A 21,910-nucleotide genomic window follows, 5' to 3' on the forward strand; every position below is an offset into this window, starting at 1 on the left:
TGAACTCGCTTACCTGTATTTTGCGTCACCTATTTACGGTATTATTGACAATAGTCTAGAGCTCGAATATAAGACAACATTATTTTTTTAGGTGCTTTTCCATTAAAAATATCGTCTTATATTCGGGACAATATGGTAATTAATATTAATAGCAGTTGTATTAGAAGCAGGAAAAGTATTGGTATAGACAGTAGTAGTAGAAGAATGGTGTTTGTTGTAGTAGTAGTGGAATAGTGTTCATAGTAGTAGTAGTAGTGATAGTGGTAGTAGTAGTAGTGGTAGTAGTAGTAGTGGTAGTAGTAATAGTGGTAGTGGTAGTAGTAGTAGTGGTAGTAGTAGTAGTAGTAGTGGTAGTAGTAGTAGTAGTAGTAGTAGTAGTAGTAGTAGTAGTAGTAGTAGTAGTGGTAGTAGTAGTAGTAGTAGTAGTAGTAGTAGTAGTAGTGGTAGTAGTAGTAGTGGTATTAGTAGTAGTAGTAGTGATAGTAGTAGTAGTGGTAGTAGTAGTAGTGGTAGTAGTGGTAGTAGTAGTAGTGGTAGTAGTAGTAGTGGTAGTAGTAATAGTGGTAGTGGTAGTAGTAGTAGTGGTATTAGTAGTAGTAGTAGTGGTAGTAGTAGTAGTAGTAGTAGTAGTAGTGGTAGTAGTAGTAGTGGTATTAGTAGTAGTAGTAGTGGTAGTAGTAGTAGTGGTAGTAGTAGTAGTGGTGGTAGTAGTAGTGGTAGTAGTAGTAGTGGTAGAAGTGGTAGTAGTAGTAGTGGTAGTAGTAGTAGTGGTAGTGGTAGTAGTAGTAGTGGTAGTAGTGGTAGTAGTAGTAGTGGTAGTAGTAGTAGTGGTAGTAGTGGTAGTAGTAGTAGTAGTAGTAGTAGTGGTAGTAGTAGTAGTGGTAGTAGTAGTAGTAGTAGTGGTAGTAGTAGTAGTGGTAGTAGTAGTAGTAGTAGTAGTAGTAGTAGTAGTGGTAGTGGTAGTAGTAGTAGTGGTAGTAGTGGTAGTAGTAGTAGTGGTAGTAGTAGTAGTGGTAGTAGTAGTAGTGGTAGTAGTGGTAGTGGTAGTAGTGGTAGTAGTAGTAGTAGTAGTGGTAGTAGTAGTAGTGGTAGTAGTAGTAGTAGTAGTGGTAGTAGTAGTAGTGGTAGTAGTAGTAGTAGTAGTAGTAGTAGTAGTAGTAGTAGTAGTGGTAGTAGTAGTAGTGGTAGTAGTAGTAGTAGTAGTAGTAGTAGTAGTAGTAGTAATAGTAGTAGTAGTAGTAGTGGTAGTAGTAGTAGTGGTAGTAGTAGTAGTGGTAGTAGTAGTAGTAGTAGTGGTAGTAGTAGTAGTAGTAGTAGTAGTAGTAGTGGTAGTAGTAGTAGTGGTATTAGTAGTAGTAGTAGTGGTAGTAGTAGTAGTGGTATTAGTAGTAGTAGTAGTGGTAGTAGTAGTAGTGGTAGTAGTAGTAGTAGTAGTAGTGGTAGTAGTAGTAGTAGTAGTAGTAGTAGTGGTAGTAGTAGTAGTAGTAGTAGTGGTAGTAGTAGTAGTGGTAGTAGTAGTAGTGGTAGTAGTAGTAGTAGTAGTAGTGGTAGTAGTAGTAGTAGTAGTAGTAGTAGTAGTGGTAGTAGTAGTAGTAGTAGTGGTAGTAGTAGTAGTGGTAGTAGTAGTAGTGGTAGTAGTAGTAGTAGTAGTGGTAGTAGTAGTAGTGGTAGTAGTAGTAGTAGTAGTGGTAGTGGTAGTAGTAGTAGTGGTAGTAGTAGTAGTAGTAGTAGTAGTAGTAGTAGTAGTAGTAGTAGTAATAGTAGTAGTAGTAGTAGTGGTAGTAGTAGTAGTGGTAGTAGTAGTAGTGGTATTAGTAGTAGTAGTAGTGGTAGTAGTAGTAGTAGTAGTAGTAGTAGTAGTGGTAGTAGTAGTAGTGGTATTAGTAGTAGTAGTAGTGGTAGTAGTAGTAGTGGTAGTAGTAGTAGTAGTAGTGGTATTAGTAGTAGTAGTAGTGGTAGTAGTAGTAGTGGTAGTAGTAGTAGTAGTAGTAGTGGTAGTAGTAGTAGTAGTAGTAGTAGTGGTAGTAGTAGTAGTAGTAGTAGTGGTAGTAGTAGTAGTGGTAGTAGTAGTAGTGGTAGTAGTAGTAGTAGTAGTGGTAGTAGTAGTAGTAGTAGTAGTAGTAGTAGTGGTAGTAGTAGTAGTAGTAGTGGTAGTAGTAGTAGTGGTAGTAGTAGTAGTGGTAGTAGTAGTAGTAGTAGTGGTAGTAGTAGTAGTGGTAGTAGTAGTAGTAGTAGTAGTAGTGGTAGTAGTAGTAGTGGTAGTAGTAGTAGTAGTAGTAATAGTAGTAGTAGTAGTAGTGGTAGTAGTAGTAGTGGTATTAGTAGTAGTAGTAGTGGTAGTAGTAGTAGTGGTAGTAGTTGTAGTGGTAGTAGTAGTAGTGGTATTAGTAGTAGTAGTAGTGGTAGTAGTAGTAGTGGTAGTAGTTGTAGTGGTAGTAGTAGTAGCCATGTTACTAGTGGGAATAGAAGAATTGGTATTATGAGTATCAGTACTACTTTTAGTAGTATAACTAAAAGTTGTAGTAGTACTATTGGTAGTAGTACAAGTGGTTATTATACTAATGTTTTTATCATTAGTGGTGGTAGTACTGTAGTAGTAGTAGTATTGAAAATATTGATGGTAGTAGTAGTAAAAGTGGTCATGCTAAAAGTTGTGGTAGTAGTATTAGCATTATGGGATGCACAAGTGGTAATTTCATATACTGATTGTAGTATTGATAGTAGTGGTGGTAGTAGTAGTAGTATCAGTATTAGTAGTAGAACAAGCAGTAATTATAAACTAAAATTAGCAGTAGTAGTAGTGGTATTGGTAGCAGTAGTAGTAGTAGTACAATTAGCATTAGTGGTAGAACAAGTGTTTTTTTTATTTATCAAAAGTAGTAGTAGTACTGGTAGTAGTAGTAGTAGTAGTAGTAGTAGTAGTAGTAGTAGTAGTAGTAGTAGTAGTGGTGGAAGTAGTAGTAGTAGTAGTAGTAGCAGCATTAGTAGTATTGATAATAGTGGTAGTAGTAGTATAAGTGTTAGTACAAGTGGTAATTATTTAACAAAAACTACTAGTAGTAGTATTTATATAAGTGGTAGTAGTAGTAGTGATGCAAATAGTAATTATTATTATTATTATTATTATTATTATTAGTAGTAGTAGTAGTAGTAGTAGTAGTAATAGGGGTAGTATTGATTGTAGTGGTAATAATAGCATTTATAGTAGTGGTAGTGCAAGTGGTCATTTTTATACTAATAGTAGTATTAGTAGTAGTACACATGGAAATTATTACATTAAAAGTAGTATTGGTAGAAGTAATTTTTAGAAGTACAAGTGATTATTGTAATAGTAGTAGAAGTACACATGGTAATTATTATACTAAAAGTAGAAGTTGTCTTGGTGGTATAGTAGCAGAAAACAGTGGTTGTAATTGTAGTAGTAATAGATTATATTAATAATATTATTGGTAGTAGTGGTATTTTTGGAAATTTTGATAGTAGTATTAGGGGTGATCATTATTTATACTAGTGGTAGTAGTAGTATTGGTAACGGTTGTAGAAGTTGTAGCTGTAGTAATAGGAGTCATAGTAGTAGTAACAGGATTGGTGTTGGTTGTAGTACTTGTTTTTAATGTCAGTGTGATTTTTATTATCACAATCTTATCATTAGCTCATTCCTTTCTGAAGAGCCCACTCGAGAGAAAATCGTGATGTTTTTAGGGCTATTTGTCCTATTTTGTTTCCTGTGCTATATTTATTTCTTGTTTTTTTCTGTCTTATTTTTGAACTTCAGCTGAAGTTCCACCTTTTCCCCTAATCAGAATCAGGACTCTGCTCATGTCAGCTGCCTGCTTTACCCCACAAAAAAACCCAGGTGGCTTTTCTTGCTCACGCAGACCTTTTGTGCTGAATGAGCTAAACCGCCTCTAGCTAGCTTTCTTGTAGATACAGTTTTTTTTTAAACATTACATGACATAAGGTCACGGAGAGCAGTTTTACCTCGTGTTTTTTGTGGTTTTATGTAAAATAATCAGGAATTAAAGAAATGACTTGACAATCTTCAGTACGCATCAGAAATGGTTACAGCTAACGCTGTGACAGCTAGACCATGGGCTAATTGCCCCGTTGTCAGTGCAGAGGTAGCAGGGTGATCGCAGATAGATGCGTTTGAAAAAAAGTTCTTCAAGCTAGCTGCAGACAAGAAGTGCAACCATACTTCATGCTTCTAACAAAACATAATACACCCAGCAAGGTTTGTAAATAGTAACTCGGGTAAATGTGCCTTACAGCGTTTTCTGTAAAATTAAAGGTTTTAAATCCCTGTAGGGCCCCCTCGGATTTCCCGGAGACCCAGGACCCCCTGGAGAAGCAGGTCTAAATGTGAGTGCCATTAAATTCCAAACGAGTGTCACTGATTATTGCTGATTATTGCAAGAATTGAATGTTTTCATTTTGTACCATGGCACATCTAAACATTTTATGCCTCTATAAATGTCGCATGCAGGGTATTGATGGTGGACCAGGAGCAAAGGGAGATAATGGAGAGCCTGGGAAAGCTGTAAGTGTTTGTAAAATGTGATTGTTGATGGGTTAATTGAAATAAAAATTTATATGAACATGTCATAATGTTCTGCAAATATATTGGGTTGTCTATAGGGACCTCCAGGTGCTTCTGGAGAACCAGGACCTCCTGGACCACCAGGAAGAAGGGTGTGTTTTTTTTTCATTATGTAACTTGGTCTGTTCATGTCAAATCACTGACTGGAATATATCTAGAGTAAGTTTTGCTTCGTTTTTAACAGGGACATGTAGGTACTGCGGGAAATGAAGGAAAACAGGGGAAGGCTGGAGCGAAGGTGAATATTTGTTAGCTTTTATTTTTCCTCAAGACATTCAGATATCTTGCAGAAGATTCACACTATAACCACATTTTTGTTGTTCCAGGGCTCACCTGGTAAAGAGGGTCCACCTGGAAAGACAGGACCCGTAGGACCCCAGGGACAACCTGGTAGGGCTGGTCCGGATGGACTACGTGGGATCCCAGGCCCTGCAGTAAGTCAAACACTTTGACACACACACAGTATCCGATATAAGGCTACGTGAACACACACAAACTGTGTGGCTAGACTTTCCCACAAAATCAATCTGCCTTTGGCTAATCAATCGTCCTGCTTCCTCTTCAGGGAGAACAGGGTTTAAACGGTCCCCCCGGACAGACCGGACCACCTGGCCCTATGGTACGTGCTCTGACAGTTCTCTCAATCTCACATCATCGACCCACCTCTGTATCCAATAGAGATCCTGATTGAGGTGGTGATAAATGATAAAGTCTCATCTTTTATCATTTTTTTCTTTGCTTTTAAGGGACCTGCTGGACTGCCAGGGCTGAAAGGAGATCCAGGCAACAAGGGAGAGAAGGTAAGAGACTCGTAACGATAGCCCAGACGGAGCTCATCATTATAACGTTCAAAACATTTTACTAAAGACAACACCTCACCTACTATCTGTAATCGGATTAAAGGCGCTGCTCTTGTTTTGCAAGCTATTTTGCGACTACCCTCGAGCCCTGTATAATGAATAAAACTAAACTGTCTGAGAAATAAAACTTGCTTACACAGCAATTTGCCTGAGTGTTACTCTTTGCATATCTTACAGGGTCACGGAGGATTGATCGGACTCATCGGGCCTCCAGGAGACATGGGAGAGAAGGGGGACCGGGGCTTGCCGGGAAATGAGGGAATACCTGGTCCTAAAGGTGACTTGGTATGTGCAATGTTTAATACATCATCTTTTATCACACAGTAAGCATGCTGAAGCATTGATTAAGTGTCTGCTCCTCTCAGTAATTAATGTTAGAAATTTCCCATGTGGCATGCAGGGTGTTGTCGGACTGCATGGTCCTACTGGGCCTCCTGGACCTCCTGGACTTTCTGTAAGTACTGATCGATCATCCTTGTAGTGTGAAGTTTGTGTCATTTGTTTTTGTCTTTTTGCTCTTGTTTCTATCCCACATCTTGGCATTGGTCTGTTCCTTAGATTTGTTCTGTGATGGATCTTGATTGTCTATGTACACCGATCAGGCATAACATTATGACCACCTGCCTAATATTGTGTTGGTCCCTTTTTGCTGCCACAGCAAACAGTTCTGACCCATCAAGCATTAACAGCATTAACTTCAGAGATTTGAGCTACAAGAACTCGTCTGTTGGATCGGACCACACGGGCCGGCCTTCGCTTCCCACTTGCATAAATGAGCCTCGGCCGCCCACGACCCTTTCACTGTTCCTTCCTTAGACCACTTTTGATAGATACTGACCACTGCAGACCAGGAACATCCCACAAGAGCTGCAGTTTTGGAGATGCTCTGACCCAGACGTCTAAACGTTACAATTTGGCCCTTGTCGAATTTTCTCAAATTCGACATGCTTGAAGAGACACTCTGTGTTATTTACTCACTGGTCATAATGTTATAATGTCATAATGTTATGCCTAATTGATGTATACTGCACTATTTCTTTATAGAGCTGCAAACTCTTACCATGCGCTTTTGACTTCACTATTTTTGAAAACATGAATCTGTCCCTTCTGGTTCCTGTCTCTGTTTTCTCACTGATTATAGCTCTTTCATTCACAGTCTTTGAGCACAGAGCCCATTCGTTTTGGTTCCTTTCAATTTTTTAAGCCTACAAGACAAGATTTTTTCTTAACCTCTGACAGAGCAGGCTTCTATGCAGTTTCATGTTTATCTTTTTGGGATTTGGTGATCAGACGCTCTTTTTACCGCGATCCTTTCAGGTGAAATGTGTGTAATATGTGAGATTCGTCTGCACTAGACAGAAGATTTTGCAACAGCTAAGGGATAAAAAAATTCTTTAAAAAAACTCTCAGTTGAATAGAAGTTGACATTTTCTATTACTTTATCCCTTTCAGAAATGAAGTTTGGATCTTTTTTTATATATTTTTTTTTTTTAATTGAAAGTGAAAATGAAGACATGTCCAGAGAGGTTTTTTGTGCATTTACAGTTCATCCGGAAAGTTTTCACAGCGCTTCACTTTTTCCACATTTTGTTGTTACAGTTCATTTATTCCAAAATAAATTAAATTTATTATTTTTCTAAAATTTCTACAAACAATACTAACCATAATGACAACATGAAAGAAGTTTGTTTTAAATCTTTACAAATTTATCCAAAAAAAAAAACGAAAAAATAAAACATAAGTACTTACAGTCTTTGCCATGACACTTAAAATTGAGCTCAGGTGCATCCTGTTTTTACTGATCTTTCTTGAAATGTTTCTACAACTTGATTGGAGTCACCTGTGGTCAATTCAGTTGATTGCAGATGATTTGGAAAGACACACACCTGTCTATATGAGGCCCTACAGTTAACAGGATTGTATCGAGGCACAGATCTGGGGAAGAGAACAGAAAAATTCTGCAGCATTGAATGTCCAAATGAGTACAGTGGCCTCTATCATGCGTAAATGGAAGTAGTTTGGAACCACCAGGACTCTTCCTACAGCGGAGCCGCCCGTCCAAACTGAGCTATAGGGGGAGAAGGGCCTTAGTCAGGGAGGTGGTCAAGAACCAGATAGTTACTTTGAAAGAGCTCCAGCGTTTCTCTGTGAAGAGAGGAGAACTTTCTGGTACAACAACCATTTCTGCAGCACTCTGCAGTCAAACCCAGCCACTCCTCAGTAAACGGCACATGACAGCCTGGAGTTTACCATAAGGCACCTAAAGGACTCTCAGAACATGAGAAACAAAGACACTTTGGACTGAATGGCAAGCATCATGTCTGGAGGACACCAGGCACCACTCATCGCCTGGCCAAAACCATCCTTACAGTGAAGCATGGTGGTGGCAGCATCATGCTGTGGGGATGTTTTTCAGCAGCGGGAACTGGGAGACTGGTCAGGATCGAGGGAAAGATGAATGCAGCAATGTACAGAAACATCCTTGATGAAAACCTGATCCAGAGTGCTCTGGACCTCAGACTGGGGTGACGGTTCATCTTTCAACAGGACAAAGACCCTCAGCACACAGCCAAGATAACAAAGGAGTGGCTACGGGACGACTCTTTGAATGACCTTGAGTGGCCCAGCCAGAGTCCAGACTTGAACCCGATTGAACTTCTCTGGAGAGATCTGAAAATGGCTGTGCACCGACGCTCCCCATCCAACCTGATGGAGCTTGAGAGGGTCTGCAAAGAAGAATGGGAAGAAACTGCCCAAAAATAGGTGTTCCAAGCTTGTAGCATCAAACTCAAAAAGACTTTAGGCTGTAATTGCTGCCAAAGGAGCTTCAACAAAGTATTGAGCAGGGGCTGTGAATATTTATGTCCATGTAATTTTGTTTTTAATTTTTTTTAATATTTGCAAAGATTTCAAACACACTTCATTCACGTTATCATTATGGGGTATTGTTTGTAGAGTTTTGAATGAATATATAAATGTAATCAATTTTGGAATAAGGCTGTAACATAACAAAATGTGGACAGAGTGAAGCGCTGTGAATACTTTACAGATGCACTGAATATACAACAGTGGCAATTACAGCCTATTATATAGTTCATGTATAAATCTTTGGGTTATAATATGTAGTTTTATTTGACTAAATTCGTGAAAATATCAAAATGTGTTCTGTTGTTAAAAAAGAAAAGAAGGCTCAAGTTAACACTTTTGTATACATTTATATACAGTACATTTTTTAAAGTCAATTATTGAATTTGTTTAGAGTAAGGTTGAATATTTTTTAGACACTTTTTTTGTAAATGGTAATTTTTTTTTAATTATTGGTTTATATATGTTTTACAGTAAATAGTTTACATTTATATATAAACTGGTTATTTTTTACAGTTCGTGATAAAATTTTTACAGTACATGGTTATTTCTTTTACAGTAAATAGGTTACTTTTTATAGGAAATGGTAAGATTTTTACAGAAAATGGGTAGTTTTATTTAGCGTAACTGTTTGACAGTAAATTATTTAATTCTATACAATAAAGCGTTTACTTTTTTAAAAAAGGAAACTGTATTATGTTTTATTGTCAATGCTTATATTTCTACAGTAAATACATTTTTTTTTAAAGGAAATGGTTAATTTGTTACAGTAAATGGTTTAATTTTGACAGTAAATAGTTACAATCTTTACAACAATTAATAGTTAAAAATATTCTACAGTAAATCATTATTTTATTCTAGTTTTTACAGCAAATAGTTTCAAATATTTTACAGTAAATGGTTTCATTGTTTTTCCTTTTTTTTCTGTTGGTGTTGCCGTTTAACATAAAGGATGGGCTTATTTTTGGACTCAACTTTACTTTCTTGCCTTTATCAGGGTGCCGTTGGTGAAAAGGGATCCAAAGGAGATGAGGTTTGTAATTCTTTCTCTTCAATGTTATATATATATATTTTGAACTTCTTTTCACACTCATTCCCCATTCACCTCATCATTCTGCTCATTCTGTTCATCCTTTCTGACCTTCACTTTTCTCATCGCAGTATCTCAGTATGTGATTCAGTTAACTTTTTGTCTTTCTCTCCATTTCTCTCTTCCCTATTGATTAATGCTGCGCCGGTGTAGTACGATGGTCTCCGAGTGCCTCTATATAAGCCATTGTTGTTTACAGCAGCCCTTCTCTTGTATCGCACGAGAGAGCAATTCTGCTGCTCATCTCCGGATAATCCTTCTGAGTCTGCTGCCAGATGGTAACAGGGTGTTTGGGAGGTGTTCAGATGCGGTAATTAGTGATTTCGCTTTCCATTTCTCCGTATTTTTTTCCCTTCTCAGGGAGGGGTCGGTGCGAGAGGAGACCCAGGACCTGCAGGACCACGGGGACCACCTGTAAGCCCTTCATGAATCTTCTCTTCACAGCTTATTAAAGCTCAGGGATTTCACAATAAAGCAAAAGCACAGGGTTTAAAAATCGGAATAAAAAGATCCTAATTAATAATCGCTGACATTATTCAGACCTACACATAACTCTTTTCAGCGATACACTTTTTGCCATGGCGTATTTTATATCCTATCATAGACATATTAATACCCAGTCACATACAGTACACGCCTTAGACACGTCACTCAATAAACACTCCTGTACTGTACATTAAAGCAGGATTTATTATCCTCTTAGTCATGCGGTTACATCCTGTCGCCAAAGGATTATAAAAAGGTGTAAATCTTCGCTGTGTGTATCTGTGGTGATGATGGTGGATGAAAGAGATGGTGGAGGAGCAAAGTGGCCGGCTCTTCATTCTTTCCACAAACGCACACAGTCATTTGGTGATGGAATAAAATTACCCATGTTTACAATACATGGGTTTTAATTTTAACTCTATGTCTTTAGTTGACTGGGAAAAATTGGTTTTAATTTTGTTACTTTGCTATTTGATATGCCACATAAATGTATCTGTGGATACTTCAGAGAAATAATTCCCAGTCAGCTGACCAGTGTACAGAATCAGAATCATCCCTTTTCTATGTATCATGGGTTGCATGTATAGGGAATATGTCATGGTGTGCTGGTGGTAAAAAAATATAAAAACCAAATCTAAAAAAAAAATCTATGAACTTAATCTATGAATAACTAGGGGAAAAAGGTAAATAAAGAAACTATATAGTTTGTGCAGGGGATGTAAAATGAGGCAGTGCAAATAATAAAGGAAGAAAGCGCAATGATCATTTTACCTGAATAAGTCCAAGGTGCAGGGTTGCAATATAGTCCTTGTTAGTTGTGTTGATATCACACATATAATCAAAATTATTTAAAGATAAATTATGGTAAAGGTGCAGTTTGTAATATTAAAAATAACATTTTTGATCTAGTATAATACGTTTTCATGTAAAAAAAAATTAGCCGCAACACTGACATAGATTTGAGTAGGTTCTTCATTTATACATTAGGTAGCTCCACCCTGAGTAGAAAACTGCCTTATACTGACTGCCCCATCCTTAAAAAGCACCATACAAACAAATCGTAGCTTCAACAGACGATTTTTACCCGAAGCATTTGTAATTGACCTCACTTAAAACAGGGGGCGCTATAGATTACAAAATGCATCTTTAACAAAATACAACAAATTAATTTATCCTTTTGCCCCCTTTGGCCTTTGCCCCGCTGATTTCAGGGTCCACCGGCCACCATAATCGAGCCGCTGCCCATCCGAGAGGGACGCAAGAAACGTCGGAGGACCTCGGACCGGACCCATAGAGGATCCAGCACAGATTCTGCAGCCACAGAAGAGGACCATGAAGCGGAGGCTCAGCTGAACATGGAGGACTTCCTGCAGGCTGATGCTCCTCTGGAGGATGCTGAGGGAATGGAGGAGGTGTTCGCTACTTTGAATTCCATGAAGTTGGAGGTGGAGCTGATGAGGAAGCCACTGGGAACTTTCGAGAGTCCGGCACGCACCTGCAAAGAGCTGATGATGTGCCACCCGCATTATAAAGATGGTATGACCTGTTTACTACAGGCAGGTTAGCCATTTGTTTGGGGTGGCAACTTAGTGGTTAAGGCATTTGACTTTGCTGCCACTTCTGGGCCCCTGAGCAAGGCCCTGAGCCCTTAGCTGCTTAGTTGTATGAATAAGATATATGTAAGTCGCTATGGATAATGTAAATATATTGACTGGCAAATTTGGTAACATGCAAACGCATTATTTTTGAATTTGAAGCAAATAAAATACGTTCGATAAGCCTTTTGTTGTACAAGGCTTATCGAACGTATTTTATTAGCTTCAAATTCAAAAATAATGCTCTCTTAATGAAGTGTTAAACTACTGTAACCCCCCCATTTAGGTGAATATTGGATCGACCCCAATCAGGGCTGCAATAAAGATTCCATCCGGGTGTTTTGCAACTTCACGGCTGACGGGGAAACCTGCCTGCATCCTGATAAACGAATCGCAACGGTGCGTCCCAAAGCACAGTCACGTACAGCCGGGCCTTGATTTACACACTCGCTGTTCAGATCTCTGATCTGTGTCTCTATCATTAAAATCCAGGTGAAACTCGCAGCCTGGAGCAAAGAGCAGCCGGGCAGCTGGTACAGCCGGTACAGGAGGGGCAAACAGGTACGAGTCTCCTCGTCTTATCATCAACCTGCTCGTCAGCACGCCTGAAAGTCAGTGCGGAGAGCTGGGATTTTAATCCGACATCCTCAAAAAAAGAAACTCGAATATCCAGGAATAATAAAAAATGATTCCATTTCTATTACTATTATTATTATTTTCGTAGGTCACTAATGAAGGTGATAAATTGCATATTCAGATATTCGTGCGAAAATTGGACGTCAAACACAGTCCTACGGTACTACTCATAAATCAGCTTGTTTTTTTTTTCCACACACTCCGACCTTTGAAAAATGAGGTACAGTGCATATGCATCGTGTATAATTATATCCTCCGAGTTCCTATTATAGCTATAGGCTCATTAGAGCATTATTACATGTTTGATATGTAATTATGGGAAAGTGAGAAAGGCTTGGGGACTGAACTGAAAGAACTTAGTGATATGAATAACTTTATGACTCCATGTCTGACCAGTAAATGGAATAAAAAAAATGTAAAAAGAAGGAATGAAATAATGAATGCGGCGGTCTTGGAGGAGAAATTAGTATGTGTCTGCGATTCTGAGCCTCGGGCCAAACTCTCGCGAGCGCATATGAAATATCTCCATCAGTCCCGGCTCATTAATAGAAGAGTTCAGAGACACGGAGGAGGCTTTGCTCACCGCAAGCCCATTCATACAATCTGACACATGCGACCTTGTCAAGCTGATTCGCTCAGTCAGATGTCACTGTGACTCGTTTTCTGAGGAGAAGACTTTGTGTCTCTGGTGAATTAACAACAACTCTGAAGCAGGGTGCTACACAAACCTGCACCAGGTTTCCCTAATGAGATCGTGGAACACAAAGCAGGGCTTCATATTTTGCATTACGGTACGTCGATGACCTGTTTCTCTGTTCTCTCTGTTTTCTCCTGCTGCAGTTCTCGTATGTAGACACTGACGGCCTCACGGTCCCTGTGGTCCAGCTGACCTTCCTGAAGCTTCTGAGCGCAACAGCCAGACAAAGCTTCACCTACATGTGCCAGAACTCGGCTGGCTGGTACGATGCCACCAGCCACGGGCACCAGCACGCCCTGCGCTTCCGGGCCGGCAACGGCGAGGAGATGACGCACGACAAGATGCCTTTTATAACACCTCAGTATGATGGCTGCCAGGTGAGCTGGGAATGTAGATAACAGATAACAACAGAAATCAAACATTTACATTCATGGCATTTAGCAAACGCGGTTTTCCAGAGCGGCTTACAAAAGCGCTTTGAGTCTCTACCATTGAGTAAATCAACACTAGTTCACAAGATTACAAACAAATACCTTCAGCCTTAAACTCTGTTAAAAGGAATAATAGCACACTTTGAAAAAATGATATTTTCGGTTTGTTTCCGAATGCAATCCTTCTTACGTGCAGAACACAGTTATATTCTGAGTTTCCTCAGGAACGTATTAAGCGGCGGACCGCAAGTTTGGTTTTAGTCTCCGCCTCGTAAATTGTGGTGAAAGTAGGGAGCAGGTGGAGAAGAGCCTGGAGAGGTGGAGGAACGTGCTGGGGAGAAGAGGAATGAAAGTCAGTAGGAGAAAGACAGATACATTTTTTTTTTTTCTTATTCCAGGGGTTATATTATAAATATGCCCAAGCCCAAAGAGATTTCAGGAGATTTTAGTGGAGATACTGAAGCATTTCTAAATGTTTCCCCATTCAATAAAAAGTTCCTACAGATGCCTATAGAGGGCCTGAGTGTTCCCCTGTCAGATAAAGCCAACCCCTAAACAAAAATCTATTCATTTCCCCTTATATAAAGCCAGTTCTTCTAGTCTATAAATACTTTCTCAACTAACAGTGAACGTTACCAATGAACAGATGTTTGCAGAAGTCCAGGCCGTAATGTCGCTCCTGAATCGAACATCTATCTCAAAATGAGCTGGTGTGCTCATACGTTTATTAAAATGAACGTGAAGGTGTAACAGAGCTGAATTCAGTTTGTCCCATAATTTCTAATGCGCCCGTGATCCAGTCGACAGACCAGCCATGATTTTTTTTTTTCTGCTTCTGCAGCAAATGTCATTTTTGCATGCTTCTTATCGAAATGCAATTCCGTGTCCTTGTTCTCGTTTACCGCGTAACAGATCCGTGTACTTTTTCCGATAAGAAATGCAGCCTTCGTTTTTCTATCTTTGTTTCATTCTTTCCATTATTCAATTCGAAAGGCCCAGTAATCCACCAGGTATTCAGGCCTCTCGTTCAGCCTCTCCTGAGAGATCGCGTGTGCGACTTCCCTCAGTTCCCCGCTGCAATTTGAAGTCAGCGTGATTGCATATTTGCACAAAGGCGAACAAGCACACAGCCGACAGTCGATCTGAATCACTGCAAAGAGAAAACGAAGATATTTTCAGGCGCCGTTCGTCAGTTTTAACCAAGCGTGTAATTATTTGAAGGTAAAAAAAAATAAAGCAAAAAAAAAAAAAATGTCAAGTAGCGAGATACGAGCGAATCCGTTTTCAGGCGCCTCGCAATTATGCGAAAGATTTTTTGCGAAAGAAAAAAGAAAAGCGCGAACGCAAAGCGAGCAAATGAAAGAGTTACTATCAGATAACGTGCAAGCGATCTTTTGTTTACGGAAAGGAATGAAACAAAACGTAATGGAAAAGATGGAGCAATTGTTGCTCGGTCGTTCGTTCACGTCTTCATTCGCTCTTTTATTTATCTGTGTTTTATCACCGTTTGCAGTGTAGTGATTTTGCAGATAAGTAAGGATTAACACACTCAGGGGACGTGCTGTTATAGGAAAATAATTAACAACTTCATTTTCTCGTGATCGTGAGAAATCACGAGAAAACAAGAAAACGAAATATAACACATGGCGTTCCAGGAAGTGTGTTGCCTGGAGATGGATATTATATTTATTAATTATAATTGATTATTTATTATTTATATCATTATATTCATTCATATCAAAATATATATATATTTTATTTAGCGCATTTTTGTTATTTTGTATTTTATATATATTTTTTAATAATAATAAAGTTCAGTACTATTTTATGTGGAGTGTATTATTTTTTTTTATCCGGTATCTAGTTAAAAAACTATCAGGTGATTAACAGGTTGCCGGCAAGTACAATCCAACCGAGATATCGTTATCAGTAAAATCCTGTTAAATTTGTACAACAAAAAGTCGACCTCAACTGCTGACAAATCAAATTCAAGGACTAGCACGAGATATGCCTATTGGAGAAGTGCTAAATCAGTGAAGGCTCTTGGATACTGATCGCAATGTTGGGAGTTCAAGCCCCATTATTGCCAAGCTGAGTAAGGCCCTTAACCCTCAGTGCTACAAGGGTGCTGTAAAATGGCTGACCCCATGTGACCAACGAATACTAAAGTACTAATTGTACTTTGTAATGTGCATGTGACCACTAAAAAGCATTTTTCTTTCAGTGGAATTTTTTGTTTTTTTAAAAATCCATTTAGCTTTTTGTTTTATCAACCAGACCAGCCAAATTTTGATGTTTGGGGAGAGTCTATATAGTCCAAGCACTGGCACTATCATGCAAAACAAATGAACACCTATTAAGATGAACTTGCTGAAGTGCTTCAAACAAGCCTTGGAGATTGTGTTGAGTTGTGTCACGAGATTCATGTGTGTTTTTCTTTCACAGACCCGCAAAGGACAGGACAGAACGGTGCTCCAGATCAACTCTCCGAGATCGGAGCTTCTTCCCGTCATCGACGTTTCTGCGTCGGACTTCGGAAACACCAACCAGAAGTTTGGCTTCCAGATCGGACCTGTGTGTTTTAACGGTTAACTAACTGAGACACGGGACTCGAGACTTCATCTGTACCACACACAATATTTATTTTTTTCTGTAGGGTGCATGTGGCGCTTCTGTGGCATGCATATATAAATTTTTTGGAGTATTGTTTTCTTTTTTTTTTTTTTTGTGAACAAAACTGCACAGGTGCCAGGATCGGCCCTTGAGGAAACCGAGCAAAGTAGAAGTTTCGATGTGTGTGGACTTTGTTGTTGTTTATTCTTGTTTCTACTTGCCTGCAGTGTGTGAACGAATTATTAAGCCACCTCCACTTGAACCTGACGATAAAAGGCAGACCCAAGACCCCAAAAGACCCCCGTCCCACACACACACACACACACACACACACACACACACACACACACACACACACAAGTTCCGCATTGTGGGCCACGTATTTCGCAGTATAAAACGGTGGCATTAATGATACGTGTCTTCATTTTGAGCCATAATGTAATTCAAAATTCATTTGCCAAAACATTCAGCAGTACAGATATTAAATACTGATTTTACCCTCAACGGAAGCAGTTCTACATCCGAACAGTTTTGACAAGGAAATGCCACCTGGATCCAGTTCATTGTTCCTTTAGATGCTTTCTATCACACACCAGCCTCGCATAACTGGGGTTTGATGATAAAGAAACAGTGTCTTATGCCAGTCTACTTTCAAGCAGCGTGGGTTGTGCACAGCAGTAGCCTCTTCACAAGTTTATTTTTTTATGTCAGGTCACGTGGCTGATATGTTTTTTAGTCCCTTTTACTACACACATGGTGCTAGAGTTATAATAATAATGGGTTTTATTGCACAGTGTTCCTGTTTTTTTTTTTTTTTTTTTTTTTTTGTTGTTGTTGTTTTTTTTATATAAATCCCATGACTTTATTCTTTTAAAATTGTTTTTGAGGGGTTGTATTACAAAAATGTCTTAAGTCCAAATTAATTTCCGTCGAGTTCAGGGTTTTTTTGGGGTTTTTTTGGCGAAATGAAAAGGACATTTCTAGAGAAAAAAAGGTGAAGATGCGAATGCAATTCTGAATATTTCCGACCCAAAGAAGAGTTGCTATAGATGCCTATAGAGGATCTGAGTGGTCCCATATCGCACCAAGCCACACCCATAGCAAAAATATATAATTTCTCTTTATACATCTTACAGGGAATATACAGATCAAACCAGTTCTTTTAGTCCATAAATATATATATATATATATATATATACGAGCATAATGCACTAGAGAAGTGTAAAACTGGTTGCTGTACTATGAAGTGCCCAGTAGGTGGCCCTACTCCTGAAGGCCATAGTAACTTTAACACTCAGAGAGTGGGGCATGTAGCGTTTCACACCAATTATGACCGCAAATCCGTTTTGTTGGTGCTAAAATAAAACATTCCTGAAGGAGCATGAAAATATACCAGTGTATATATGGTTGGATTTTCTATTGTCTCATGACTCTAGTAAAAGCCAGAGTGCTGGACCATGTGCTCTCTCTCCAGTCTTTACTCCCACTTTGTCCTGTCCATGGACACGCCCATACCTCTTCAGTGAAACTATGCCGGGAACTGTTACAAAGAGCTGACACTCGAGACTTCTTCTCTAACGTGAAAAAAACAGTGTCTTACAGAAACCTTCAGCGCATCAGTGTGTACAGTGTTGAATAGCGACAATCGTAGCATATGTGGTGCTTGCTGTACTGAGACGAGCCGTTACTATGGAAACAATCATGTATTAAAACCTTACAGAGCTGAGAGAATGGATAAACAGTGTTACGGAAGTATTAGCACACTTCCTGTTTTGGTGACTTTGCAGTATTTTACATGATGATGATGATGATGATGATGATGATGATGATGATTATTAAGCTTTATCACAGCTCAACATTTCTAAACAGAGAAACTTGAGACATTTCTGTAGTACAATCACTGCTATATCTTTTGTTTGGTCACATCCTCGCCAAATGATTGTGTAAAAATAGGCTTTATTGTGGTGCTACAGATTTCTGTTGTTGTATTATTATTATTATTATTATTTTGTATTATTTTCCTGAGAGGACAGGATGAATGGGAGAGGAAGGAGAGAAGCTTAACGGTGCTTCACCAAACACCCAAAGGCTTATTTCTGGTGCTAATCCTGGTGCTAATCTTTACTTAACAGTCAGTATCTTTGTCTAATATATAATGTGTAGGGGCATGGCAGCAGGAAGGCATGGCAGCGGGGTGTAGCAGCGGGGTGTAGCAGCAGGGCGTGGCAGCGGGGTGTAGCAGTAGGCCGTGGCAGTGGGCGAAATAGAAGTGTTTTTAAGACAACAGCCTTAAAATGATTCTCCACCTCTTTCTGTCCTCACTGTATGTATAGTGTATCTGTGATACTAATTTTATATATATATACTGTACAGTTATTTACAGATATTTGAATAAATCGCAGTTTCCTTCCTGGATGTACGTGTAAAATGTATTTGTAAAAAATAATCGTGAAAAATAAAATGGAAAATAATCAGGAAAGCAAACATTTTTGGACAGAATTGTGGAGGAAAAAAATAAAATAAAATAAATATATATATATATATATATATATATATATATATATATATATATATATATATATATATATATATATATATATATATATATATATGGTTTAAAAAATAAAAAATAGAAGTTAAAATTGACAGGGTGGAAAGTAAATGAACAGAAGAGAAAAATCCAAATCAGATCTGTGTGATTACACTTTGCCCGCATCAATTCTCCTAGGTACACTTTCACACATTTTTTGAAGAAACTCGCCAGATAGGTTGCTACAAACATCTTGGAGAACGTCTCCAGATTACGTATGTAACCCTGGCTCCCCAAAGGAACAAAACGATTTGTTAAACTGATTTGGGAACGCTTCCACATTGTCCACGTGATTCAGAGTGGGAACGAGAGTCCAATCAAATCAGACTCACCAATCCCCGCCTAGTGTGGATGGGCACAGCTAGGGCAAAGGACAAAGGGGCCAGGAGTGGTACTGAGTTCGAGGCTATTGAACCTGACATAGGTCAGCGGGGTGGACCAGCCCACAGCGTTGCAAATGTCCTGGAGGGAAACTCCAGAAGACAAGGCCTTAGAGGCAGCCACACTTCCAGTGGAGTGCGCTCTGACCCCGAAAGGAGCGGGGAGACCAGAGGACTCATAAGAGGAAGAAATATCATCCACAATCCATCTGCTTATTTGCAGGGAGACCTCTCCTCGAAGGGCCATAGCAGACAAACAGATCCGACTTTCTCCACAGTTCTGTGGATGTATATGTCCTGTGCTCACACTGGACACAGCTAAGCTTCTCCTGGTCTGGGGCCTGGAAGGGAGGAGGAGAGAATACCTGGAGCATAACAGGTTGTGGGATGACGAGGGTATCTTAGAAACATACCCTGATCTAAGGTAGAGTAAGGCACTGGCCAAGCCTGGATTAAATTCCGGGAAAGAAGGGGCCACAGAGAGGGCCTGAAAATCTCCTACTCTCTTGAGAGAGGAGATGGCCAAGAGGAACACATTCTTAACTGTGAGGAACCTCAAAGGCACCTCGGTCAGAGGCTCAAATGAAGGCTCAGACAGCACCTGACAATGGCCAAGTCCGATGCAGACACTTTAGGTCGTCCTCAAGATGTGGAGAATGCATGTCACCAAGCGGTTCTTACCCAGTGACTACACCCCTTGAGGGGGGCATGACAGGCCGCAATGGTGGACATATAAACCTTCAGGGTGGAAGGAGCCAACCCAACAATCCACACGATCTTTACATGATATTGCTGTGCAAGGGGACTATTTTAAAGGTAATAGTGTGTAAACAGAGATAAATTAAACACTAAGTAAATAAATAAGCAATTTATTACTTTCTTGTAAACAGAGCAAGTCTCAAAATATTTAGATTCCACCTCATATATATATATTGTGTGTGTGTGTGTGTGTGTGTGTGTGTGTGTGTGTGTGTGTGTGTGTGTGTGTGTGTGTGTGTGTGTGTAATTTGTATTTTAAGAAGGGGGTAAGAATGGTAATGGTTTCTCTATAGACAAGAGACAAGCTCATGTCTTTATTAACTGCTACACTCTTTCTCTTTTCTATTCCCGTCTTCCCTCCTCCATTTTTTTTGTCTCCTTGTACTTGTAATCAGCATCGCTTCCAACCTCGCAGATGTAATCAACCCTGATTCACTCCCTACTTCATTTATTTCAATTAACTTTTGTTTCTGTCCCCAGGAGAGCGAGTGAAGAGATGGAGTCAGATATACAAACTGGTGTGTGTCTGGTGTGTGAGTTCATGCATGGGTAATGAAATAGCGCTGGATTAGAAAGTGAGTCTGTGTGTATGAACCATACCTGTGGAGAAGCATGATGAAATAAAATTTTAGGTAATAGGGAATTAAAATATACTTCCCACAGCATGTCTTCCTGTCTTTCGGTTTAACACACACACACACACACACACACACACACACACACACACACACACACACACACACACACACGTTTTATCCTATAGCAAGTTAATGCTTTATAACAGGGGTCCCCAACCTTTTTTGCGCTACGGACCAGTTTAATGTCGGACAATATTTTCACGGGCCGGCCTTTAATGTGTGGTGGATAAATACAACAAAATAAAATGATACGACCATAAAAACTGGTATTTTCTAAACATAATAATAAACGTGAACCCACTGTGTTGTTTTTGTTCATTTGCTCGCTTGGGGGTTTGAATTTAGCGGTAATGTATTATGTGTTAGCGGCCGGAGCCCCTTTTAGAAGGTAGTGGATGGAGGTAAGACATGTGACCGAGGCATCATGACATGCATCAAGAGTGAGTCATAGACAGATGTGGAGGAGAGAATCCGGTCATTTTCCAAAATAAAAGTGTTCAGAATCAGATAATAAATCAAACGGAAATAATAAGTTATGTATTCGTTCTGTGCGGCCCGGTACCAATTGGCCCGGGGGTTGGGGACCACTGCTTTACAACACCTGCACTCTATAGACAAAAAATGTTTGGACACCTTTTCATAAGATTGGTGTGTGCTGTTTGAATTTAATCTCACATTTACATTTGCTGTTATATTAATCTCCACTATTCTAAGATGTTCCACTAGATTTTGTGAAATTTTGTGTGAGATTCTTTTAGCCATGAGGTCATTAGTAAGTTCAGATATTGATGTAGGTGAGATGAGGAGGCCTGGGGTGCAGTCAGCGTTATAATTCATTCATGTTCAATAGGGTTGAGGTTGTTTTAAAGCAGATCTTCATGGAACTGGCTTTGTGCACAGGGGCATTATCATGCTGGATCATGTTTGGGTCTACTATTTTATGCTACAGTATTTGAAAGATTTCTATACATTCCTATCCTCCAGCATGGTTTGGAGGAGAACCACAAATGGCTGGAAAAGTCCAAAAAAATCAGGTGTCCCAATACTTTTATTTCATATGTTGAAAAGTGCTGCTTCACTCATTCTGCCTTCTGGAATGTTCTCTAAGGCATTTTGAAGCACTGTCTGAACTGGGTCAACACCTGATTTCTAATTATGACATTAATAACAAGGTAAATAGTTGTGTGAGTGGAGAAGCTCGTGCCCTTTCATTTAAAAGATCTAACACCAAATCCTGACCTTTAGCCTTTACCTTTTCCCAAAGGTCCTACAGGAAATGGAATGTAAATACAGCAGCGAGTAAAGAAATCAAGTCGCATATTCCAAAGTGTTTCAGGCTTTAACTTTAAGGTAGAGGTTCCAAAGGGAAAAAAAAGTTCTCAGCAAGCGTTTGCTCCCTTGCCCAAGTTCCTGAGCGCTCAAGGTTAGCGCCCGAGCGAGAAGGTTGCGTTTCTTCAACTCAATCAAATTTTTAACTCTCACCTAATCTCGAGGGTCGGAAAAGGTCACGGCGCTTGACGGCCGCGGAATAGAGATGAGGCTATGGCTCCTGCTGTTGCAGGAGACCGATACACCTACACACCCGGCCTGAATGAAAAGCAGCGTTAGTGCGGATTAGCCGCGTCCTTTGACTCCTTCTTCTCCTCTAAGTGCTGATTTGAAGAATTTTA

The 21,910-nt window shown here is 39.5% G+C and overlaps 1 protein-coding gene across 1 annotated transcript in view; it reads left to right on the plus strand.

Annotated features, from left to right (window-relative positions):
• col5a3a (collagen, type V, alpha 3a) overlaps positions 1-18,283 on the plus strand; it is a 99,557-nt gene extending 81,274 nt beyond the window's left edge. Inside the window, 16 exon segments of the mRNA XM_083524271.1 lie at positions 4,309-4,362; positions 4,487-4,540; positions 4,639-4,692; positions 4,785-4,838; positions 4,927-5,034; positions 5,166-5,219; positions 5,347-5,400; positions 5,638-5,745; positions 5,861-5,914; positions 9,323-9,358; positions 9,776-9,829; positions 11,113-11,437; positions 11,783-11,895; positions 11,989-12,057; positions 12,973-13,206; positions 15,706-18,283. Coding sequence (XP_083380397.1) covers positions 4,309-4,362; positions 4,487-4,540; positions 4,639-4,692; positions 4,785-4,838; positions 4,927-5,034; positions 5,166-5,219; positions 5,347-5,400; positions 5,638-5,745; positions 5,861-5,914; positions 9,323-9,358; positions 9,776-9,829; positions 11,113-11,437; positions 11,783-11,895; positions 11,989-12,057; positions 12,973-13,206; positions 15,706-15,852 — 1,572 coding nt within the window. The 3' untranslated portion in view covers positions 15,853-18,283.
• Positions 18,284-21,910: the final 3,627 nt, after the last annotated feature.

This window comes from Silurus aristotelis, assembly GCF_946808225.1.
Source record: "Silurus aristotelis genome assembly, chromosome: 21".
NCBI lineage: Eukaryota > Metazoa > Chordata > Actinopteri > Siluriformes > Siluridae > Silurus > Silurus aristotelis.